The sequence below is a fragment of the Aspergillus piperis genome (genome assembly GCF_003184755.1).
Source record: "Aspergillus piperis CBS 112811 unplaced genomic scaffold BO85scaffold_1, whole genome shotgun sequence".
Lineage (NCBI taxonomy): Eukaryota > Fungi > Ascomycota > Eurotiomycetes > Eurotiales > Aspergillaceae > Aspergillus > Aspergillus piperis.
The window spans coordinates 2,410,555-2,435,516 of NW_020291591.1; the positions used below are offsets into that span (position 1 = coordinate 2,410,555).

The 24,962-nt window shown below is 52.6% G+C and overlaps 6 protein-coding genes across 6 annotated transcripts; 2 read left to right on the plus strand and 4 right to left on the minus strand.

Annotated features, from left to right (window-relative positions):
* Positions 1–97: 97 nt before the first annotated feature.
* Positions 98–4,250, minus strand: BO85DRAFT_444643 (GAS2 domain protein). The gene has a single exon (XM_025659068.1). It carries the CDS (start codon positions 4,200–4,202, stop codon positions 522–524), a length of 3,681 nt encoding a protein of 1,226 aa, XP_025521277.1. The 5' UTR covers positions 4,203–4,250; the 3' UTR covers positions 98–521.
* A 3,284-nt stretch (positions 4,251–7,534) lies between these two features.
* Positions 7,535–9,200, plus strand: BO85DRAFT_444646 (checkpoint protein HUS1 family protein). Its single transcript, XM_025659069.1, has 5 exons — positions 7,535–7,668; positions 7,806–7,924; positions 7,982–8,801; positions 8,875–8,951; positions 9,013–9,200. Exons 1-5 carry the CDS (start codon positions 7,626–7,628, stop codon positions 9,037–9,039), a joined length of 1,086 nt encoding a protein of 361 aa, XP_025521278.1. The 5' UTR covers positions 7,535–7,625; the 3' UTR covers positions 9,040–9,200.
* On the minus strand, positions 9,174–9,650 carry BO85DRAFT_22135 (uncharacterized protein). Its single transcript, XM_025654701.1, has one exon. It carries the CDS (start codon positions 9,500–9,502, stop codon positions 9,209–9,211), a length of 294 nt encoding a protein of 97 aa, XP_025521279.1. The 5' UTR covers positions 9,503–9,650; the 3' UTR covers positions 9,174–9,208.
* sec16 (COPII coat assembly protein SEC16) lies at positions 9,605–15,872 on the minus strand. The gene is made up of 3 exons (XM_025654703.1): positions 15,756–15,872; positions 10,341–15,697; positions 9,605–10,285 (listed from the first exon to the last, which is right to left on the minus strand). The coding sequence occupies exons 2-3, from the start codon at positions 15,670–15,672 to the stop codon at positions 9,708–9,710; spliced, it is 5,910 nt and encodes a 1,969-aa protein (XP_025521280.1). The 5' UTR covers positions 15,673–15,697; positions 15,756–15,872; the 3' UTR covers positions 9,605–9,707.
* Positions 15,873–16,597: 725 nt separating this feature from the next.
* Positions 16,598–21,058, plus strand: BO85DRAFT_465242 (aminophospholipid-translocating P4-type ATPase NEO1). Its single transcript, XM_025662042.1, has 2 exons — positions 16,598–18,698; positions 18,750–21,058. Exons 1-2 carry the CDS (start codon positions 16,889–16,891, stop codon positions 20,717–20,719), a joined length of 3,780 nt encoding a protein of 1,259 aa, XP_025521281.1. The 5' UTR covers positions 16,598–16,888; the 3' UTR covers positions 20,720–21,058.
* A 30-nt stretch (positions 21,059–21,088) lies between these two features.
* BO85DRAFT_22190 (putative MFS sugar transporter) lies at positions 21,089–23,542 on the minus strand. Its single transcript, XM_025654707.1, has 2 exons — positions 22,634–23,542; positions 21,089–22,560 (listed from the first exon to the last, which is right to left on the minus strand). The coding sequence occupies exons 1-2, from the start codon at positions 23,193–23,195 to the stop codon at positions 21,458–21,460; spliced, it is 1,665 nt and encodes a 554-aa protein (XP_025521282.1). The 5' UTR covers positions 23,196–23,542; the 3' UTR covers positions 21,089–21,457.
* Positions 23,543–24,962: the final 1,420 nt, after the last annotated feature.

A 24,962-nucleotide genomic window follows, 5' to 3' on the forward strand; every position in this document is an offset into this window, starting at 1 on the left:
ATATAATAATAAGTAAAACATGAACAACAGACAGACAGCCAGACAGGAGTCAGACGAAAGTAGAATAGAAAATGCGGTCAACCAGGACCGGAAGTTGAAAAAAAAAAAAAAAAAAAAAAAAAATCATCCCCCACAATAATTGGGAGGAATGGGTGAAGAAGAAAAAGAAGAAAAAGATATGATAAAACAAGAATGAAACCTGCTGATGCATGCAATGGTGGGAAAAGATGAAGATAGATAGCCAAGACACAAGACATGCCTTGGAAGGTTGAAGGGAAAGAAAAGAAAGTGAAACATTCGCCCGATAATGCAACCGAAAAAGAGGAAGGAAACGGACAATGCATGCAGCTGTCTAACACTTTTAGTACCCCGTGTGTCCAAACCAAGAAACCCAGGAAAACGGCAAAACGCCAGTACTAATAGACAATGCAGGTGAGAGGAGGGGCGGAGCGTGTGGGAGAAAGAGTGTGGATTGGTGAGCGTTTGGAAGGATTAAGATTAGGGTAGAGGTGTGAGTAGGTTTATCGTTTCGCAAGTCCGCGTAGTGCCACGCGTCTGCTAGCACCCGCCATTCCCAGATCGCTGATACTTCGCGACTTGGGGATGGCTGGAGCCTTGGTTGAAGCAGGCTCCGGGTCCTGGGTTGCCAGGCCATAGTTGTATGGCCTGAGGGACGAGCTCCTCCGAGCTTGGCCAAGAACATCTTCAACCCACGCCTCACTCTCCGGGCTGATCGAGACATTTCTCGACCGCGGCTTCGGCCCTGCAAGGCCGAGTGGGATGGAGTGAGAGTTGCTACCTGCAGCAGTGGTCGAAGGAGAGTATGATCCGTGACGAATTTCACTGGCCGAAGAGGCAGCGCCCATTGAGGCATTGGATGAGGCTGATAGTCTTCTGCGAGATGAGACTGTCGACATAGGCGAGTACGAGGCAGTGAGTGAGTCGCCAGCTGCCTGCGCCGCCCGGAACTCGGTTACATCCGACACATTCGAAGTACGTCTGGTCTTGCGCACCGCTAATGAAGAAGACGGCCGATTGCCAATGACAGACCGCGGTCGGGAGGGAGTGCGGCGCCCACTGACGGAGTACGTGGGAGAGGTACGCGTGGACAGACCCTGAACTTCGACACGAGGGGTATCTGAAACATGCCGGCGTCCATGGTGGATGGCATACTCCCTCAGGTATTCAGCCAGGTCTGCCCACCCACCGCCAACTCGGACCATAACGCGTTCTCCTTTTTCTCCCACTGACCGAACAAAAAGTTTGGTCGGGGCAGACTTTCCACCTCGATGCAGGTGGTAGAGCTTCACGGAGCTCTCCTCTGGGGCGTGTGCATGAGAATACCTCCTGCGCGAGGGCGCAGCTGTCAGGGTCAAGGATGGCGTGGGCGTGCTGCTCCGGGACGGCGTTCCCTGGGGCGATATGGAACGGAATCGTTCCCTAGCCTTCAAGGGGATTGACGTCACCGCAGAGCCCGCATCAAAGTCCTGGCCATCAGCTGACATCAGATGGATCCGAGCAGGAAGGGTCGACAAGATAGAACTGATTTTCTCGTCGAGATGATCTTTGGTTCTTCTCAGCTGCGAGCCTGGAGTTGATGGTCGAGATCCACCTCTGGAAATAGCTGTAACTGAAGACGTGTCATCGCCAGACCGGGCGTTGGATCTATACGCCCCAATGCTCTCGAGACTAGGATGCGAAGTCAACTGTCTCCTCAAGCGGTTCGTGCTTGAGTGTACAGGCGGTTCCGGTTGCAGACCACTACGGTTTGCATTCTTCGGAACGGAGCCCTTCTTGTGCTCCCAGGCCTTGGATAGAACTTTGGCGGTGGTGCCATTGGTGGCCGGTCTCGGGCTGCCTTGACTCGGAGAATCCAAAGGCTGGGTTGCTGAGCGCTGAGCGCTATTGGAGGGAATGGTGAATTTGCTGATGTGTGCAGGCAACAGTGCCTTTTTCTGGCCCAGCCGTAAATCCGCATACGCGTCCGTGGACTTCCTGTTGGAAGCGACGCCATCCAGGTCACTGCCGCTTTCGTCATCGTAATTCATCTCCAACCTTTCGTTGATAAAACGCTGCAATGGAAGACTGAGGTTTCGATTATGCGCGAAATTGGCACGTGGGGATGGCTTCTGGTTATCCAGACGGAGTAAACGATCTTCTCGCAACGTGTGATCGCTCCCAGGTGGTACGGGGTCGGATGACTGGTAGCCATCCTGGAATGGCGGAGGTGTCTCGAGCAGCAGAGGCGTTCCATTGGAGGAGGATGTACGGGGCTCCCGCATCTCAGGGCTGGAGACGAGTGATGGATAATCCGAACAAGACGAATCAGTAGACGTGCGCCGGCCTCGAGATTTCTTTTTCTCCTTTTCAAAGGATAAGCGTCCTGGTCGAGACTTTGATAGTTTGATAGGACTCTCCAGAGGCTTTTTGGGCGTATTGCCACCACGGGACTCTTCATGCACATTGTTTGCAGAGTGACTTGTGGGCTGCTCCTTATTTTTGTAGGTTGCCGAGCGGACAGGAGACCCAAGGACAGAATTCGCAGGCACCAATTGACAAGAGTCTTTCCGGCTTCCTGACTGTGCAGCAGGACTATCAACGGAATTGGTTTGGGCCGCCACACTGACTGGACTAGCAACTTCACTCTCAACAGGAATAAGCTGCCGTTGCTCGCGGCTTTCAAACCCGGGACTAGGGCTGTGAGCATCGATCGGTACTGCTTCCTTATCCGTGGAAAGCTTTTCCTGTTGGCTGAGAGGCGATTGGACTGGACTGGTTCGTCGACGTACAATCACACTACCGGCATCCGATGATGGTGTACCAGGGCTGGCAGGGGTCTGCAATTTCACTTCGGGCGAAGTATGACGGAGTACGTCAGACCCCAACGCCGGCATAACATCGGCGTACCCTTCCTTCTCCAACAATGCAGGCGCATCTGCAGCCTTCTTGGTAGGGCCGGTTGAGACTGCCTCGCGAGCCTGAATATCTAAAGAAGCCCGGGGTGTCACGTCTTCAAGTGGGCTCGGACAGGTTTCGCACAAGCTGACAGATGGCACAGAAGTGATCGCCTGTTGAGGAACAGGCGGCAAGAAAAGATGCTTGGAATCGGGATGATCAGGAGGCGAGTCATTGCATGCGTTCGTCTCAATGCTCGTCTCCGGTCCCTCCAGAGGCTGGGTAACCTCCGAAATGACTGGCTGAAGCGCCTGGGTATTATCCGTCAGGGCATCGATCTCTTTTAGATCACCGGGAGAGGGAGCAAGGGTGTTGACGGTGGAGCTAGATGCCAAGGGTTCCTGTGGAGAGGTAATGGATACAGTGCTCTGAACAGGCTTGATCGAAGAGTCCGTCGCATCGGATGTACCGGGAGATGCCAGGTCCTCGACCACATTATGAGTAGCAGACATGACGGCCGGTTCCGATGCCATTATTTCCTTATCATGCTGGGCGTCATTCGAGGGTGACGGCTCGACAGGACTGCTAACTTCTTCCTCGGCAATAGTCTCCATTGGAAAGAGATGGCCAGCCTGTGACACGGGCGCAGACGTATTGAGGGCCAGCTTTTCAGGTTCTTTAATCTCGGGTGGTGCTTGTGTCGGCGCTGTCTCTGGTGCATTGTATTGGGCTTTTTTTTCAGCGGTGACAATCGACCGGCGCCATTCGTTCTCGACAGTACGTCGTTCGGCTTCCATGACCCATGTTCCGAATTCTGACTCGATAGCCTCTAATTCATCAATCCAGCTCTCGGGAAGTGAGTCCTCACGTCCTTCTAGCGCATCGAGTACGCGGTCCAATTGTCGACCAGCAGACACAACAGTCAGTTCCAAGGTAGCCCTTTTGGCATGATAGTTAATTCGAGAGTACAAGGGGCCATCTTCGTCAGGAAGAGTGGGCGACTTGATCAAGTCCAAGGCAGAATCCAATTCCGAGCGCGCCAGACGCAGTCGCCGGAGCAGTTCGGGTACCTGGCGCAGAACCAATAATCGGACGTCCCAGGTAGACAAGAGACTGTTCAGGCGCGAGAGAAGCGGCAGAGCGCGGAGAATGGTGGCGGTGATGACGGCCGTGAAGTCACTGAGTTGAACATAGCTGAGTGGTGGAGGCACCGACAAGGTGCTATTGGCTGATGAAGGCCGAGACCGGGCTGGAATGTGGGCATTGAGGACGTGCTCTTTAAGCTCATCCACATCCAAGACATCCATACCATCCCGAATCTCCTCAATCCGCTTTTCATGCTGATCTACTACGGCTTTAGGAAGGCTTCCGCAGTACTCCTCCGCGGCAGCGCCTGGAGGGGGGACGAAGCCCTTGCCTAGTTGAATGTCACTCCGTTTCGGCCATTCCCAAGACTGGACTTCTTTGTACCAGAGGTTGAGCTTCTGGGCTGCAATGGCCGCGCGGATACCGAGGGCGCGCTCTGCTGGGGAAACCTGGGAGATACTTTTGGAGAGGATATCGTGGGCGGCCTGTTCATTCCGGGGCACGGCGTCGGTTGCGGACAGCGCCTGGAGGGTTGATTCGGGAGACAGGTTGCCGAGTAAAGGATCGAGATTCTGATAGTCCAGTACCGCCGGACGGCCCGGGGATTGGGACCGCGCGGTGGTGGGCGGACGAGTGGGTGGGTGAAGGGGGTTGACGCGACTGCTGGCCATGTCGGGATAGAACGGCAAGCTCCGGGAGGACGAGGGCTCCCAGACAAGCGGGTCAGGTCAGTCGCGAAATAATCAATAACGGGTTCTCGGTGATGGGGGTCGAGCTGTAGTATCAAGTGTAAAAGAGAGTGGGTGTAGCTGAAGAGCGAGCATGCTGACGCGATCCCGCCAAAGCTATATAAAGGTGACAGCCAGAAGGTTGGGGTGAGATTGGGGATGAGCTGGTACAATCGCGATCACCGGATGGGAAAGTTGCGGAGGTGCAGTGAATGAATCAGTAGGTAGGAGGTATATGTCGGAGCACCGTGAGCAGACAGGACACCGGGGGAAAAGGTCTGACAAAAGAATGAAGAAAAGGAACTAGGGCGAGAAAAAGAAAAGTGAGGGAATAAGAACTCTGGAGGAGCAGAGTTTCGGCGGATGATGATAGATCACACTGCAGGGCCTCAAAACGGCTGAGGGGAGCCCAGGGCGAGGGAAAGTTGGGTGGCTGCAGGAAGAGCCCGATAGATAGATAAAAAGAACGAGGGTGGGATGATTAGGATGATCGGAGAGACCAGCTCAGGTTTGGGCCCAGATGGATGGAAAAAGAGTGACGAGACCAGAAATGGCGACGATGATTCGAAGACGGGGGGGGGATTATGCAGAGGTGAGTTGGTGATGGCGTGGACGGAGACGCGCGGGTTTGGCGATGCCAGAAAAAAGGGTGGAGCCGCCGCCAATCGATTAAGGGGGGAATTTAAGACCAGACCAAGTATACACTGTTAGCTAACTAACTAACAAACACCAATTAATTACTGAGCTGTGGATTCTCCGTTAAGATGTCAGTCAATTTATTTTTATTCTTTTTCTCTTCATTATTTTTATGATGGTTATTTTTATGATTGTTCTTATAATCATTATTATTACATTAATAAGTTAGCAGTATTATTATTTACTACTGTGCTGGCCCTGTGAGATTGGCGACTAATTAGCCTCACCATCTGCCAACTGTACTACTTCCCTTCCCTTTTCTCCCCTTCTTATTCGCGCCTTGTTTTTTCACAGACCAACCGGAAGTAATCATCCTTCCCCATCCCCTCACAAAGCGAAAACAGAGAATATTCAGAGAAATCTCGATCGATGCAGCATAGTTGGAATCTCATGTATCCATCCATTCTAGGAGGATGCCAGCATTTCAAAATGCACATTTTCCTGTGCGACATCGTACTTACAGAAGGGAAAATCTCCCACCCCCTCCTTAATGTCTCACACACGAGGATCCAGTCCCATGCAGCAGCAAAAGAACAGACACATTCCCCCCTCGGAGTTGTTGCGGGTCCTTCTCCCCCCAAAAAAGATCCGCTGTCTGACTTTATGTTCTGTGTACGGTCATCAGAATAAATGGCCGTGCCTCTGTTTTAATCCGTGAAAAATCAATTGAATTGACAGTCCATGGGAGTGCGGCCCCAAGTGGTCGTGCACGATGAAAATAAAAGCAGATTGACTTCGACCGCTTGTCAATAATCTCTTTCTGTTCTGGCTTCTGATTGCTCGAGCGCAGAGTTTATCATACGGATAGCAGATCAGTGATCGACCCTCCCTTGCATATCGTATCTGGCTGGTTATTGGAATTTGTGAGCTGCCTTTGGGGGTCTGACTGTGTCTGTGTCTCCCTTCCGTGCACATCCGCCTACCCACGTACCCTAACACACTACCCACTGTGTCTTGCAGCCGTTGAGGTGGTCTTGCCTTCTTCGTTCCTCTATATCCGAGGTTCATCGTGTTTGGTCCCGCCACTTCTACTCGTTCATTGACGTGTACTTTGCTAAATTGCTACTCCAGCTGGTTGTCGTCGCGGTAGAACAGATAGCTACCAGGCGACAAGGCAACCTTTCCCTTCTGAGCCTCGACACTCCTCAAGGATCAGGCAAGGATCCGAAGGAAAGGCATAAACAGGATACTATACATAGGTCGGTCCTGCGACAAATAACAGAGCCCCTCAGTGAGCAGACATCGTAGTCGAACCCAAAACACAACCCCATTAACAGGGATACTAACTCATCGTTGGAGGGAGATCCTTTGGTGCCTGGACTACCCTCCCCAAAAGGCAGCAAGGAACGGACATCCGTTCGTGATCCCTTGAGATGAAAGAACCTTACCATACAGTAGTCCACTATTGTGTCAGTAAGGATGAGACATGTAAGGAAGATGAAGCAATCGAGGAATGCTACGAACCACGTGGGAGACATCCCCATAGAACCATGGATACGACTGTTACTACTTCAGGGGCCATTCCACTAACTCGACAGCCGCAAGGAGGAGTGGGAGAAGATGGTACCTTGCAAGTCCTAGGCACACGGATCAAGTCTGGGCCATAGACACTCCATGATTATGAAGCCAAAAATAACAAGGTTAGTCCACTGGAAGCTCAGTCTCAGTCCGAGATGGAGTCGATGAGGCGCTGAGCGCCACCCCGAAGTATGCGGAGATATGTCCGTGAGAGATTACTTCCTCACAGCCCGTAGACCAACTGAGTTTGCTTAATGTTTCATCGAAATAACATGGAATCTTCTATGCAGTTGTTATTGTGCTTGCGCTGTTCGTGGCTAGTATACAGACCATGATGCTTAGGGATCCATTGTATGCCTCGGCGATACCAATTGAACATGCTGATAGCGATCATTCTTCCAAAGTGTCCCCCATATAAGTCACATTGTGTAACCTCAATCATGGAGATTCACCTACATAGCTGAATCTCAATCATCGACGTACCGAGTAGGTAGTCTGTTTATTCCCGCCGCAATGGCGATCCCCTTTTCTGCGCGAAGTTTGGTTCGCGGGTTAGCGGGAAATCCCCACCGGCGCGGCCGATCCCCGAACTTATCATCGATAAGGCACCTCTGCTCGAGTCTCGACCCGTCTTCGGCTTCAAACCGGTGGACTAGCGTAGCATCACATCTCTATCCATGCAAGTAATTCCCTGATATCAAGATGCGTTTTCGAACCCAAATAGCCAACGCTTCTATCTTCTCCAGTAAGTGATCTTCCCATCGCCTATCCCTTTCACCTAAGCTACCCCAGTCAAATCAAACCAACCGTGTCTCATCAACCGCATCCCATACAATCCAAGCAACCCCCCATACTAACTCCACATTCCCCTCCTCTCCCCAGAACTAACCGCCTCCCTCTCTTCCCTGGGAAAGGTATGTTGGATGCGTCTTGAAAAAGACTTCATCCGCTTCACCATCATCCCCGACCAAGGCACACAAGTATGGGCTCAACTCCCGATCGTACGTCTCCCCTCTTCAACTTCCCACTCTTTCAAAACGTAAACTAACGATCGTCAGGACACCATCTTCGAAGAAGAATCCTACATCTGTGAATCCAACACCGGCGCAATCAACCTCGAAGTCCCCATCGGCGCTCTCCACCGCGCCCTACGCTCCGCCGTATCCGCCAAACTATCCAACCTGCGACTGACCAAAAAGGGCAACGTACCTCTCCTAGCACTAACGATTCGTGCTACATCATGGACAACAACATCCAATGCCCTCGACATCCCAGAAACAGCAGCAGCAGCAGCAACAGATCACTCCTCATCCACCATCGACAACAGCGCCACCACCACTACTGCTAGACCCTCCGGCACCGGGCCCCGAGAACGCGAAACCGTAATCACCCAAGAAATCCCCATCAAGGTACTCCACGAATCCGCCGTCGAAGGACTCCACCAGCCACGATGTCGAGACCCAGATGTAAATATCCTTCTGCCGAGCTTGATCCAGCTAAAGAGTATCTCGGAGCGGTTTACGAAGTTAGCTACCACGAATTCTTCCAATAAAACATCAACAGCAGGAGGGGCCACTTCAACAACAACACCATCACTATCATCACCGAAGCTAGAACTCTCCGCTAACATGCACGGCTCGCTCAAAGTAGCTGTCGGGACGGACGCGTTCCGGATATCGAGTGTCTGGACGGATCTGTTGAATCCGAGTTTGGATCCCGGGCAGTTGGACGAGGGGAGGGAGTTGGGTCAGTTGCCGAGTGAGCGGATGAGGGAGGTGCCGGCGGATGATGAGGCCGGGTGGGCTAAGGTGAGGATTGATGGAAAGGATTGGAGTCGGATTTTGAGTGTGGGGAGGTTGAATCCGAGGGTTGTGGCTTGTAAGGATTCCTTTTTCTCCCCTTTCGCATTTACTTCTGTGGGAATATGGGGCTAATTAATGAATGGGGATAGCGTTCATTAACGAGACAGCTCTGGTGCTGTATGTCTTTTTACCGGGGAGTTGGAATGAGCAGGATTCGTGTCTGACGGTGAGTTACTTTAATCTCTTATTGAATTGTTGTAGGGTGTCGGCTGACGGGGTTTGTGCAGTATTATATTACTTCTTATGCGGTTTAGATGGAATGAATATGGAGTATAAGCATTATATTATAATTACCTTACGAATATTACAGAGATCAGTGCTTATGCAGGGATACATGTATGGCAATACGTATATAAAAGTTACCTATTAGGAATTAAGGTGCCCAGAGTACGACTTTGGGAATATAAGTAGTGAAGCATCGTATTAATTAATCATGCACAAGAGCCATATAGTACACTTGTCACGAGGCATCATGATACCTCCGACATCAAGTTCGGTTTCGTCCATCTCCATAATCCGCATCATCAGAGAGAACAAAGGAAAATAGAACAAAGAAAAATGAAAAACATAGAAATAATAAAAACGAATAAACCATAATATATGCACAAATACAACATACAAGTAATAATAATAAAAAAAAAAAAAAAAAGAAAAAGGGGTTGGGTTCATGCAAACAACGCCCGAAAGAAGCCGTCTTGCTCTCGGAGAAGACAGCATGCAAGACTTTTGAGGGTCTAAAACCAGGCAAAAGTCAGGACGCGCTTCATAAAGTGTCAAATGCAAATATGGTGAATCGAGGAGGAGATTCGTTAGACATTATCGGATAGGGAGGTGATATAAAATAAGCCGACACTGGGTCCGGATGTAATGGCCGCAGTGTTTTGAGGTTGGTGGACTTGGCAAAGTGAGGTAGAATAATGGATTATTTTGCCATTACGTCGACATAGCGCCCCTTCTTCTTTCCTTTGGCGGCTGCGCCCTTGCGAGCCGTTGGTGCTCCAAGCAGGTCATCGATGGAGCTGGCATTGCTAAGGGAAGTTGCTGGCCTTGGGGGTGCTGCTAATCCGCTTGGAGGCGTGGAGACAGCGGCACCAGTAGAGACAGACCGCTGGATTGAAGGCGGCGGCACACCCAGGGAAGACAGAGCTGGACTGCCCGGAGGAGGCATTCCTGTAGTAGAAGGCGGCCGACTATTGGGAGGCGGCATCATTGGGGATGCACTGGCCGCAGGTGGTGGTGGTGCTGCACTGCTACCGCTGGCCGTTCTGCTAGGAGGTCCTGAAGCACGCGGCGGCGGCGGGGTAGCGCGCGCAGCGGTAGCGCTGTTGGGGTCCTTCTTGTTGACCCATTTCTTCAGATCCTTGTCGTAGTAGAATGAGTTCTCCTCACCAAGCTTGGCTCGGATAGGCTTGTTGGGGTTCAGGTCTTCCTTCTTGCCACCAGCAGCACCTCCGAACCAGCCTCCGAACCAAGACTTCTTAGCGGGTGCAGGTTTTTGGGCTACAAGTAATAGATTAGTATAAATCTCATCGTGAACAAGTTGACGGGTACTCACCATCCGCTTCTGCAGCCTTTCTGAAAGCTTCATCCGCTTCGCGATCCTTGCGTGCCTTTTCAGCCTTCTGAATGGCTGCGGCACGCGCGGCGATATCATCATCGTCATCATCATCCATAAAGGACTTCTTCTTCGCCGGCTCTTCTTCGTTGACTTCTTCCGACGGTGCCGCTGCAGGTTCTGCGTGGCTTTCAATGGCAGGAGGCTCGTAACCGCTGCTCACACCGGGAGGCATATAGCCACCCCCGTCTGAAGGAGACTGGTTCATGAATGGCTGGTCAAAAGAACCATAACCTGCGGGCTGATACGGCGATCCGCTGCCGTAAGACTGTTCTACGGGACCAGTCGGGGCTTCCGCATGAGCTTGAGGAGCCAGGTCTTCCTTGACGGGTGCAAGAGGCATGTAAGACGTTTGAGGAGGGGTCGACTGATAACCAACAGCCGGCGGGGAGTTGTACAGCATTCCTCCTTGGTACATGTTGCTCTCAACCGGAGTGGAAGGTTCCTGCGAGCCGCGTCGCTGGGCCAAACCAAACCCATAGGAAGAAGATCTTTGAGAGTCGAGAGACGATCTGCCACGCAACTGTTCAGGCGAAGAAGTTGGAGCATACTGGTTATTTGGCTGGTAACGTGACGGGCCACTACTGTAGCTCGGCTGCGCAGAGTACGACCCGTAGATATCCGACACCGATGGCGAGCGACTAACAGTAGGGGTACCTGCGATCTTGGCAAAGGGGCCGATGTCTCCATCGCCAGCCTTTGCTGAACCGGCAGACCCAGCTTCGTTGTCCTCGCCGGCAACAAAACTGTTGAACTTAGCCCACATTGAGCCAGAGACCTTCTCCATGCTGGGCCTGGATATCCAGGATGAGCCTCCGTCGCTTGTTGTTTGTCTGAGACGTGCGGAGAGCTCGTCAACACCGAAGTACAGGTGTTGATGTTGATAGGGCGATGGCTTAGTGGTTGCCTTCAGGGTAGCTGCAATTGCATCACAGTATTGCTGAGCTTCCGATTTGCGGCCTTGATCCGCCAAAGACCACGCATACACCAACTTGAAAGCAAGCAGATGAGGAAGCGTCGGCTTAGGAGAAGCCGAAAGAACAGAGGTGGCGTACTCATAAGCTTCGGTCAGAAGAATAGAGTCCTCATCCTGTAGAGCAGCGAGAGACAAGTGCTGATGATCAGCGCCAAGGAGGACGACGCTTGCCTGCGGGTCATCCACCCCGCCGAACACAGCAGCTCTGGAGAAGATGAAGCAAATGTGCGCAGCCTCGGTCCGGCCATACGACTGTAAGAGCCTGCCAAGAGCTAATAGCGCCTGGTAGTCTTCTGAACTGCGGTTACTCAAAACCAGACCGAGGGTATCTCTCCAACTGTCGAGGCCATCCAGTGCATTCTTAGATGCTCCTTGTCCATCAACCTTGCTGACCATCTGCAATCCAGCTCGGGCAGAGGGGGGTACAAGCTCGTCAACGCTCTCTTCGACATTGCCGGCAAAAACCTCATAGAGCGCTGCAAGTGATTCTGTGTTACCAGAGGCAGACCTCACTTCGCGTCTTACGAATTCCTGGACAACTTGCTTCCACACAGATTTGTCCATTGTTGACGCTATGATCATGGCATGTCCCCAAAGGCGATGGTCAACAGCGCCCCAAACGGCTTTTTCACGCTCACCCACCAGAAGGCTGTTGCGAATGCTCTCGACCGCTTGAGGATCGGCGGCATCGGGACGAGAAGGAGCATCCAACGGCTGGGTTGTGCTGAAGGATGGCAAGCCATTACCATAGGGCTGTGTGGAGTCAACATCCTGCAAATGCGGGAAGATGATTTGGCGTAGGGACTTCTGAATTTCAGGCGATCCTTCCAGAACACCGTCATGTTCAACCAAAACCCGAACGACCTTCCACAGCAGTATCTTCTCTTCGCTTCTCTTCTGTGAGTCCGCATGCATGTAAACAGTCTGGGGGATGCCCTCATTTTCAAATGCAGCGATCTTGCTAGAAAGCCAAGCAAGCAGATCCTTCTTCTTGGACTTGGATTTCAGCGGCCCCGGATGGCGCGCAATAGTATCGGGTACAGGAATCCAGTCACTGAGTTGATGAGTCTTGACCTCTCCAGGAGTAGACTTGATCTTCGGGGTAGCTTGGCCGGCAGAGTATCGAGGAATATGCTTAGGGAAGCAGGAAAGGACTGAGCCACCGAATCCAAATTTGACAATAGGAGCCCCCTTCCAGCGCTCCAGGGGATCGAACTGTTGATCATCGGTAGGAGGGATAAAGTCCAGTGACTGAGAGGCCACGCGGTTATGTGCAGACATCGGAGCTGGTGCGTAGGGGTTCACAGCCTTGGTGGGAGACCCCGCTCCATGAACAGATGCAGGCCTCTGTAGGGTATCCATAGATGGCACAGACAACCTCGGCCCAAGCGTTTGCTGACTTGGCGACTGTGTCAACGACCTACGCGGAGGAACGAAGGTCGGATCATCCGATGGGAGCACGGGCGCTGGTGGAACGTTGGCAATAGGGGCAATGCGTTTGGAGAATTCGTCAACATAATCAGGAGGAGCGTACTGGTTCCTAGGAGGCGACATCGGCTGCTGCGACGTTTGATGCACGCTGGCACCGATGTTGACAGCTTCCGGAACGTGCGCGGCTTCAGGCGGCTGAATGGGGGAATACTCAGCAGGGCCAGTCGGGTGCGATTGTACCTCGATAGGAGGAACGATAGCTGGCTGTTCCATGGAGGAACGTCGCTGTTCTGATTGCTCTTGAGGACGATAAGAGACCTTTTCATGGTAAGCCAGAGGGCTTGACGTGCGAGGCTGGAATGGAAGTGCAACTCCCTGCGAGGGTGGAGCGGAAGGCTGAGAAGCATAGCGATTGCGTGGCGGGGGAGCGGTCGCCGGTGGAGGCGCCGGCGAATATCTAGGCGATGACGGAGGCTTGATTCCGGCTTGCAGAGTAGGTGGCTTCGGCGAGTACCTCGAAGTAGCACTAGGAGGAGCTGGGCCGCTTGGAGCACCGGGTGCGGACAGGCTTGCATACGGATCTAGCCGCTCGGGCTGCTGAACTTGAGGCTGGGGATAAGCATCAGCCGCTGCCGGGGGAGCAGTGGAAAGGCTAGCATATGGATTGGCCGGCGGGGGAGGCGGATGAGATGGCGCGGGTGGCATTGCGTTGGCACCAGGGGTATACCGTCCCGAGCTAGCTGGCCGAGACTGTGGCCGAGGCGGTGGTAGAGGCAGCTCTTCATAGAAGTTCTTCGGAGCGGCTACCTTGGCGGTTGATTGTGCACCATCCGGCTGCGCTCCCAAGGAAGGTGGTGGCATGGAAGTTGACGGCGGAGGAACTGGAATGCTATTGCTTCGTGGGGGAGGTGGAGTAATACCCGGCTGTGTAACCACTGGCTTATGACTAGCCACAGGCCGTCGAGGTCGTGTGAGATCCTCCGGGAGATCATATGGTGACCTGTAGCCTTCCTTTGCCCGTTCGGCAAAGCTTTCTGCTTTGTTTGCGGTGACATTTGGTCGCGGCGGTTGCGTAAAGTAGTCCGCAGAGGCGGCCATGTTTGCCGGAGGCGCTGCACCGGGCACAGGGATCCCTTGAAGTAAATCCGACGTGGACGGCTGATGCGGCGTATAAGCAGTTGCTGTTGCACTGGGTCTGACAGAAGACTGTGGGGTCCCGAAAGGACTACTCAATCCTGGGACAGCAGCGCCGGCAGTGGCCCCATTGGTATCCTGGCTCGTCGGTGCCTGTTCAGTCGTAGCTCCTCCGATGTCATCCTCTAGAAGTAGGTCGTCGTCATCATCGAGTTCCATCTGCCACCGCGCAGCCAAGTCGTCTTCGGAGGGAGCAACCTCCGCCTCTTCTTCAGCAAGCTCGGCCTGCCAGCGCGCAGCCAGATCCTCTTCAGAAGAGGACTTTTTGACGGTTTTATCCGTTGCTGCTGCAGCTAGAACATTATCGAACTCCTGCGCAGCCGGGTCCTCTTCGAAAGCTGATATTTCAACATTGTTATTGGTTGTCGCAGCAGCGAGAACGTTATCAAGCTCCTGCGCGGCCGGGTCCTCATCAAAAGCTGAAATCTCAACATTGTTGTTGGTTGTCGCAGCAGCGAGGACGTTATCAAACTCCTGCGCAGCCGGGTCCTCTTCAAATGCTGATATCTCAACGGTGTTATTAGTTGTCGCGGCAGCGGAAACATTGTCGAGCTCCTGCGCAGCAGGATCCTCCTCGGGAGATGGCTTTTCAGCACTGTTGTCTGAAGCCGCAGCAGCTAGAACATTGTCGAGCTCTTGCGCGGCCGGCTCCTCTTCAGATGACTCCTTTATACTGTTACCCGTTGCTGCTGCAGCGAGAGCATTATCAAACTCTTGCGCAGCAGGATCCGCTTCGCTCATCGGGGAGTCCAAGGAAACACCGAGGGAGTCCATGACTTGGAAGGTGCTCTTGCGCGTGATATGCGACGCTGGTTGAGATTCGTCCGGAGGCGGAGCACTCTGGACAGCCTTGAAAAACCCATCATCTTCGTCATCGTCGCCGGCAAAAAAGTTATCGGTCTGACTTTCCTCTACGGCAGTCGGCTCAACTGGCGATTCAGCACTATCATCCAGCAATGGAACACCCTCTTCGAAACGAGATTCATTATTCTCCGGAGGCACGTAGATGGGCTTCGTCTGTGTTTTCAGCTGGTTGAAGAAATCATCCTCCGCAGGTTCCTCCTTGGCAGTATTTCCCCAAATGTCATGGCCGCTCTGTGCCTCACCATTGGTATGTGCGGGTTCAGTCGCAACCTGTTCGCCGGCGTGAGGTGTAGTACTTTGTTCCTCCACACCCATATCTTGCGCGACGGTAGCCTCGGTCGGGATAGACTCCTCGGCTTGGGGCTGGACCGCCTGGGCTTCCGTTACCTCGTCCTTCGGATCATCCAGAGGCACATCCTCATTGTCCTGAGCATACTCCGTCTGCGGTGCATCCAGACCCGGGGTCTCGTGGTCGTCGCTTATCTCCGGTGTCGTCTCAACATCGCCCGAGGGAGCTTCGGGCACTTCATTGCGAGCGGGTCTTTGATCTGGGGTTGGCAAAGACTGGGTGTCAATCATATCCGGGCTAGCTGCTTCTTGCGGCGGGGCAGCAGTGTCGGAATCCGGGAAAGCGATGTCGCTGATCGAGTATTCATGCGGTGTCTCCATAGGCGAGCCGAGAGGGATGGTGGTGGCCTCTATCGAGGTATCGATCTCCAAACTTGCCGGGCCAGTCGGAACGGGGGTAGCATTGTCGTCTGATCTGAGCGCCGGATTCCATACGGCTGCCACGTCACTCTGCGCCATACTTGCCAAAAGCTGGGGGTTTTCACTGGGAAGCAATCGTCAGACCCAAGCCGCATATAGGACACGTTTGCAGATGCACTCACCCGGAAACCCGACGGGGAGATAAACCGTAGATGCTAGAATAGGTGATTTACTGGAACATAAAATAGAATAAGAAGGACACAGGAGACCGGGTCCAATAACTAAGCATTACAAGAAGTAAGTGGAGTATAAAATCATGACTGCATCACCGGAAGTTGTCTTTCTTTTTTGTCTTGGGGAAAAGCCAGACAAAGTGCTGCAGTGCCTGGGCTGCGGGCTTATGATGCTGCTGCACACCGGCGCTGGCTGACTGGCTAGTTAGTTAATAATAATAATAATAGTGACCTGCCCGGCTTTGGGACGCGCCCGTCATCCCGGGGCTGGAAGATTGGTTGTCCCGGGGCGGAAGTGCCACCTTACCTCTTTCCTGCGTTGGGTCACGTGGTGCATCGCCCCAATCCAGATATGGAGCTGATTGAGCTGAATAGATAGAAGATAGAGAGAGACTACTAGTGCTGCATGTTCGTCAACTCTTTTACCAATTTGAGTAGTCCTACAAGTAGATCGGACATTCCTCTTGAGAACTCCCCCTTGGTCACCGGATGAAATCCCGTGCATAATGCTGTGTGAATAGGAAGCCAATAATGCCATCAATAATCATTAGCTATTCTACTCCGTACAGCGTATGATTATGTTGCCATTGACTCCGCTGATGACATCGCCGTTTCAGATAACTTAAACTAATAAGACGGGCTAATTGACCAGTTGGTCACTGCGCCACAACCGCCCTCTCCTTTGGTGGCTCCGACATCATGTGATCCCGCCCTGTCTCCGCCTGCCATCGCAACCGCTTTAGGCCACCAAGATTATCCCCGTTATTCTTTTGTTCCTCGAATGGTTCAGACTGACGTCGTGGTGGACTCGAATTTTTGGGGGATGTACACTGTGCTGACTATATACCAACCTACTTCGCCTACCTACCCTCTTCGCCATCTATAGGTATCTCCGTTTACGCGCATCCGAATTCCGACTGCATAAGTCCGCCTCCCAGCCAGCTATACCGAGCAATGGTGCCTCGGAGACACCTTGGTTACCGCTCGGCGTGACATGACACTTTTCTTGTCAACACAGGAGCCCCCATATCGCTCCTTGTACATGATACAACCTCTTTGACTCCTTTCCCACTGTCTTTACTATGCCTTCCTCGTCCGACTACCTCCACCCACATGGTCGTGCCAGTATCGCGGGCGACTCTGGTTCCGATGACGACCTCGATTTGGAGGAACTTGATCCGAGCAGCACCCACTTATATGGATCTCCTCGCCGTTCACGAGATGAGTCGAATCGCCAACGGAGTCGCGGTCCCGGCATAGCTTTGCGGAACTTACGAGTTGGCATGGGAAATCGAGTATGGCGACGAAACGCTTCCGGGGCACATGGACCATCGGAGGACACGGCCGGCCTTCTGGAAGAGCGGGAGGACGATGGACTCCGCAGGTCGCACGCGAGCTCCCGCAACTTCACTGACGACGATGCTCCGCTCCTGAATGAACGCCGGCGTAGCTCCGCTCGCTCGTTGGCGGATTTGGAACGGGTGTCGCAAAGGGGGTCGCGGTTTAGGATCCCGGGGATCAAGGCGGCCAGCTTTCTCTTTGGCTCAAGCCGTACAACAAGATCCGATTTAGAACAGACCGAGACGAAACCGCCGCGCGATGTCCTCGTCGGCCAGATGCAACGAACCAAGTATCCCGCGAATGTCGTATCGAACGCCAAGTACACTCCCTGGAGTTTCTTGCCCCGCACTCTGTATAACGAATTCTCCTTCTTCTTCAACATTTACTTCCTTCTCGTCGCACTTTCACAGATCATTCCGGTCCTCCGAATAGGTTACATGTCATCTTATATTGCGCCTTTAGCCTTCGTTGTTAGTATTTCGCTTGGAAAGGAGGCGCTGGATGACATTGGCCGCCGTCGCAGAGATGCCGAAGCAAATGCTGAGGAATTTGCTGTACTAAGTTTCGATGGGCCTAACGGGGTGCTGGAGGTCGTCAAGAAGTCACGGGATCTGAGAGTTGGTGACGTCCTGAAGGTCCGCAAAAACCAGCGGTTGCCTGCGGATGTTGTGATTCTGAAGAGCATTTCAAACGACATTGTGACTGCTCGTCAAAGCTCTTTGGCGGAAAGACCGGCGGAGGTCCCTTCGCAGGAAGAAAGCTTATTATCACCTACCACCCCCGAACCTAGCTCCAGCACGGCGACAAACGCAGCTAATGTCTCGTCGGCCAGTGACACATTCATACGAACTGATCAACTAGATGGTGAAACTGACTGGAAGCTACGGTTGCCTTCTGTTTTGTCGCAAACCCTGCCTCTTAGCGACCTTCCAAGGTTGAAGGTCACTGCAAGTGCACCTGATAGACGAGTCAATGAATTTGTCGGTACTATCGATCTGGGTCCGCCGTCCGGGTTTTACGATCCTCATGTCGACAAGAGGGAAAATGGCGGAGACTATGAGGCCTCTGACACCCAGGCCACCTCTGCTCCGTTAACAATCGACAACACCGCATGGGCCAACACAGTTCTTGCCTCCAACACCGTCACCTACGCTACCATCATCTATACAGGGTCTCAGACGCGGGCTGCCCTTTCGACCTCACCGTCTCGCTCGAAAGTTGGCTTGCTGGAGTACGAGATCAACAACCTAACCAAGATCCTTTGCGCACTGACTCTGGCCTTGTCCATTGTTCTGGTTGCTCTGGAAGGTTTCCAGCCAACAAATGACAAGGTCTGGTATGTTGCAATCATGATCTACTTGATTCTCTTCTCGACGATAATCCCCATGAGCTTGCGTGTCAACTTGGACATGGCGAAATCGGTATACGGGCGCTTCATCGAACGAGACAAGGATATACCAGGTACGGTTGTCAGGACCAGTACTATTCCTGAAGACCTGGGTAGAATTGAATATCTCCTTTCCGATAAGACAGGGACTCTGACCCAAAACGGTGAGTATTTCGATAGGCCGATGCCCGCTGCTTGTTAGCTAACGGAAGCAGAGATGGAACTGAAGAAAATCCATGTTGGGACGGTCTCGTACGCCAATGACGCTATGGAAGAAGTGGCATCCTATATTCGACAAAGCTTCGTCGGTGACTCGCTGACGACTCCTTCAACCGCATTCGGAGCTCAAGCTGGACTTGGTACGGCTCCGCGCACGAGAAGGGAGATTGGTTCCCGTGTCAGAGACATCATTTTGGCCCTTGCTCTTTGTCACAATGTCACCCCTACTACGGATGAAGAAGACGGTGTCAGGGTCACCAATTACCAGGCTTCCTCCCCCGATGAAATTGCGATTGTGAAATACACTGAAGACGTTGGGCTCAAGTTGGCTTATCGCGACAGACAGTCTATCGTCCTTGAGTCTACGCACACAGGCAAGGTCGTTGTTCGGGTCCGTATTCTTGAGATTTTCCCCTTCACTTCAGACAGTAAGCGGATGGGGATTATCGTGCAGTTTGAGACAGATGAGGACATACTGGACTCGTCCAAGAACGACAGTGAGATATGGTTTTATCAAAAGGGTGCTGATACCGTCATGTCAACGATCGTTGCGGCGAACGATTGGCTCGATGAGGAGACCGCTAACATGGCTCGCGAGGGCTTGCGAACTCTGGTCGTAGGCCGACGGCGGCTATCATCGCAGCAATACGAAGAGTTCACCACCAAATACAAGCAAGCCTCTCTCGCTCTGCAAGGACGCGATGTCGGCATGGCTAAGGTGATCAGCGAATACCTGGAACGAGACCTGGAACTTCTCGGCGTGACGGGTGTAGAAGACCGTCTCCAGCGGGATGTCAAACCCTCTTTGGAGCTGCTTCGCAACGCCGGTGTCAAAATCTGGATGTTGACGGGTGACAAGGTCGAGACGGCACGCTGTGTAGCCATTTCCGCAAAGCTGGTCGCCCGTGGACAGTACATTCACACGGTTGCTAAAGTCAAAGACAAGTCTACCGCTCAGGAAACCTTGGATTTCCTTCGCAACAAGACGGACTGCTGTCTCCTCATTGACGGCGAGTCCCTGTCCCTCATGCTAGGCCAGTTCCGGACAGCCTTCATATCCGTCGCCGTCCTGCTCCCGGCTGTCGTTGCCTGTCGGTGCTCGCCAACCCAAAAGGCCGAAGTAGCGGACCTCATCCGCCAGCACACCAAAAAGCGCGTTTGCTGTATCGGCGACGGCGGAAACGACGTCTCCATGATCCAAGCCGCTGATGTCGGAATCGGCATTGTCGGCAAGGAGGGTCGTCAAGCTTCCCTGGCAGCTGACTTCAGTATCACCCAATTCCACCATCTCACCAAACTCCTCGTCTGGCACGGCCGCAACTCCTACAAACGCTCCGCCAAACTCGCCCAGTTCATTATGCACCGTGGTCTCATCATCAGCGCCTGCCAGACCATGTATAGCATCGCCAGTCACTTCGACCCCAAGGGTCTTTTCATCAACTGGCTGATGGTCGGCTACGCCACCGTCTACACCAACGCCCCCGTCTTCTCGCTCGTCTTCGACCGTGACGTCGACGAAGAGCTCGCCAATCTCTACCCCGAACTCTACAAAGAGCTCAAAACCGGCCGCAGCCTCAGCTACCGCTCCTTCTTCACCTGGGTCCTGGTCTCCGTCTACCAAGGCGCCGTCATCCAGGGCCTTTCCCAAATCCTCCTCGACACCATCACCGGCCCCCGTCTCATCAGCGTCTCCTTCACCTCCCTCGTCATCAACGAGCTCCTCATGGTCGCCATCGCCATCACCACCTGGCACCCTATCATGATCTTCTGCATCATCGGCACGGCTCTCGTCTACGCCGCTAGCGTTCCCTTCCTCGGCAGCTACTTCGACCTGCACTACGTCATCACAGTAGACTGGCTCTGGCGCGTCTGCGCCGTTTGCGCCGTCTCCCTCATTCCAATCTGGGCGGGTAAACTGATCCTGCGGTCGTGGAGTCCGCCCAGTTATCGGAAAGTGCGGGGTTAGCTGTTTACCATTCTATACGTGTCGTACCCTTCGCCCATCCCCACATGATATTTTGTCTCTTGGCTTCTTCTCCATCAAGCATATGGCTATACACCTGTATATCACGGAACCAAAAACTGGTCGTTACTTGCTCGCTGTCTTGCTTGTTATCCATTGCGTGGTATATAGACTTAGCGTGAATTATATGCGATTCATCATTTTTTCTCTTCATTAGTACGGTGTCTGTACATGGCTGGAAGCCAAGCAAATAATTAATTAGTCGGTTGGTCTCAGCCACGTGCATTTGAGTTTAAGACATGAATGAATGAATGTTCGAGTTGAGAGGCTGGGACTTAATACGCCATGTTTCAGAAACCATTGCGCTCGTAGCTGCAAAGTCAATACTGCAGATCTAGATGTAGATATAGATATAGATGTATATGACACAGTGAAATAAGGGTATTATTGCCATCACTGCAATGACTCAAACAATAGTAGTAAATCACATCAGAGATAGAATTTAAAATAAACACACAAGACCATTATGAACCCATTGAATAATAAATGGCGGGAAAATAGTACCCAATTTTTTCGTTTCTGTTTCTGTTTCTTGTTTCATCTTCAGATCATCCTATATTCATCATAAACATATACATCATCCACATTGAATCAATCAACCTCACGGATGGAAAGTACTGTTACTACTACCAGTAAGTAGGCAAGGCTCCCCACCCATGAATCAATCAATCAATCAATCAATTAGTTCTCCTTCGGCGGGGGCGAAAACACCTTCTTAAAGCGCAAGTGGAACAAGTCATCAATGACCTCACCGGTACTCTTCAGGTTCTCCTTGACAATAGCAGAAGTGGGACGGGAGAAAAGCTCATCGATTTCCTCGAGAGACTTGTTCTTCGTCTCGGGCATGAAAATGATCTGATAGATCCAGCCGAGGAAAGCAATACCACCGTAGAAGCCCAAGGTCAGACCGATGCGGGTCATGGAGTTCATCATGCGGGTGAAGTTGTAGGTGACGATGAAGGAGCAGAGGAAGAGGTTGGCGTCGGCGGTGGTCATGCCGTAACTACGCAGATAAGTGGGGAAGACCTCGGCGGGCACGACCCAGGTGAGACAGGCGTAGGAGCCGAAGAAGGCCTGGTAGAGGATGATACCGGTGAGGTAGATGCCCTGGGCGGCTTTGGGGTGGGTCTGGTAGTTGATCTGGTAGCCGATGCCGACCAGCACTAAGCCGATGAAGAAACCGGGGAGCATCGCATTGGCCCAGTAGCGGCGGCCGAAGCGCTCCATGTACAGCACCGCTGGGATGGTGCCGATTAGGAGGGAGCCACCACCGACCAAAGACATGAAGACACTCTGGCGCTCGTCGAAGCCGATGGCGCCCATTAGTGTGCTCATGTAGTACATGATGGCGTTGACACCCGTGAATTGGCCGAGGAAGACCATGATGTTGGCGTAGATCATGGCGCGACGGGCGCGTGGCACTGTGATAAAGTCCATCCAGGCGTACTTCTTGGTAGCGGCTTGTTCTTCGCGCTCGGCCTCCACGGCCTGGCGCATGCCCAGGAACTCGTCCTTGGCGTCGTAGTCGTTGAATCCGCGGATTCGCTTCCACACGCCATAAGCTTCCACGGGCCGGCCCTTGTGCATGAGGTAACGGGGACTCTCGGGCAGGAAAATCATACCCACCAGCAGAATGGTCGAGAACACCAGGGATGATCCTAGGATGTAACGCCAGTTACCCTTGACGTCGAGGAAGATGGCGGCCACGGCATAACCCAGGACTTCTCCGAGAGCGATGTTCAATTGGTACAGTGAGACCAGGTTACCACGCATCTTGCGGGGTACTGGAGTGACGTTAGTCGATGATAATGATGATGATGATGATGTGAAAAGGAAGTAAGGGGTGAAGGAACATACCAGACTCGGCGACATACACAGGGACTGTACCACCTTCCAGACCCACACCCATACCGAGCACGAAACGTCCAGCAAAGATCATTCCGAAGCTGATGGCACCGGCCTCCAAGGCGGCACCGACGGTATACAAGATGCAGGAGACGATGATGGCCATGCGACGACCCAGGTACTCGTTGGCGGGGGAAAGGATGAGGGCACCGGCCACGGCACCCAGAGGCATACCAGCATCCACAAGACTACTTTGGTTGTCGTTAAGGTGCAATGCATCGGGCAGGTAGATGTTGGCACCACTGATCAGGGACTGGTCCAGACCGGAGAGTAGACCACCCATGGAGGCAAAGGCCACTAGGACATAGGTATACACAGATGGATTGGAGAAGCCCACGAACCAAGAGGGCTTCTGGCCTTGCAGCTGCTCCTCGAGCTGCAGCAACTCTGCATCCATGGCAGCTTCGTTGAATTCCTCGATGGCCTTGGGGTCCTTGAGGACATCGTCCATCTCCAAGGCCGTTCCCTCCTTGTGGTCATCATGGGAGGTGTCCAGGTCGTGTACGACACCCATGATTGGAAATGGAAAGTGCGGTGTGACAGCCGCTTGTGATATTAGAGTAGAGTGTTTTTTTCTTTTATGATATGTACAAGAGAGGTACAATCAGGGCTAAAAGAGCATGTGGGAGGGGCGGGTTATTCAACTCTCTTTGCGGGTGGGAGAGAGGGTGTGAAAAAGAGAGAGAAGATACCTCCCACTACCGGGGCAAGGATCTTCTGTATAGAAGAGAGATAGATAAGGTGGGGATAGAGACACACGCAGAAAGAAGAAGAGAAAGAGGTAGAAATATCTGGGGAATGCCAGAAGGGGGGTATTTAAAGGGCACACATATCGGCCCATGGGCCTCCTCCTCCTCCTCCTCCTCCTCCTCCTCCTCCTTCTTCTCCAACTACAACTACGTACGACTGAGACTGACTACTACCTCATCATTCCCCAGAAGCGTCATCGGCGTATTGAAGAGAGAGAGAAAAGAAAAGAAAAGAAAAGAAAAAAGAAAAAGTCAGAAAAGAAGCAGGACCCATCATGAGGACCGGGTTTGACTCGTTAGTATCGGGCCGTGGAACCAGTCAGGGAAGCCGACCACGCGAGGGCCAGCCGGAGGGGGGAGGGAGAAAAGAAAAGGAAAAAGAAGGGAAGATGCAGAAGTGGGGAACGGCATGATGGGCAGCAAAACAGAATCAGCAGCAGCAGTAAAGATGTCTGACCATTAAGCAACAACCCGATGGAATGAGTGGAATGGAAGGAATGTTTGCGATGCTGATTCTTCCCCAGAAGAGAAGCGGAGGAGACAATTTCCCCGTGGGCAGCACCCATTACCTAAGCCGGTGGATTCTCGGCGATACTCTGACCAGTCATCGGTCATTGAAAAATACCACCATACGCTTATTCTGGTTAGCCTCGTGGGGTAGGTTCTACTATGTAGTTGCGCCATTTTATTCCACTTTTCTTTTGGGCGCTCTCTTTTCGGGGCCCCGTGACTCTTTAGTCTTTACACTACTCCATACTGTTACTACTTAGTGTCGATTCCCCATAATCTCTGACTGGTCTCGCTATCTTACTCCGATTTCTTCCTTCCCTTCCCCCCAAAGGTTCCAATCCTCTTCCCCGTTCCCCGTTCAACTCTCCACAAGCCCGAGTCCCTCATTCGTTAACTTTGCCCTACACCCCCGACACTAGTCTTAACTTCTTGCTGGGCCGTGACAACACGCGCCCCGGGCTGAAGCGAAACGCAAAGAATGAAAGGATAGGAAAAAAGTCAAAAGCATGGTCTGGATGGAAGCCTTCCCCACTTCTATTTCCCCCCGGCAAAAAGGCCTTCCTGGCCAAGGGAAGAACGTTTACGCCCAGCTTTTTCTTACCTCACTCAAGCAATGCCATCAAGCAACAAGCAAAATTATGGTCAGCCAAGACGGCACGGGAAGGAAACATGGTTTTACTGGCAAGAAGGAAAAGCTTGTGGGATAATACAGAGTTTATATTATAGTCTCTCTCTCTCATCTTGAGACCTGAAGATAAAGGTAAGATACACGAAGGGCTCAACTAGAGAAGACAAAAGCAGGAACAACTCCCAGAGTCCCCAGTCCCAAGTTCCATGACAACGAAAACCATGGAAAAGTCCAGTCCACTAAGATAGATTAGCTTCCTCCTCTTTACTCCTCTCTTTCCTCTTTCCTTCTCTCTCTTCAATTTCATCATCCCGCCCTTTTTCCCCATTCCGCGGACTCCATCCGAAGTACCACAAGACAAGACACTAACCAGCAGTCCCCATCTTGCAATAAG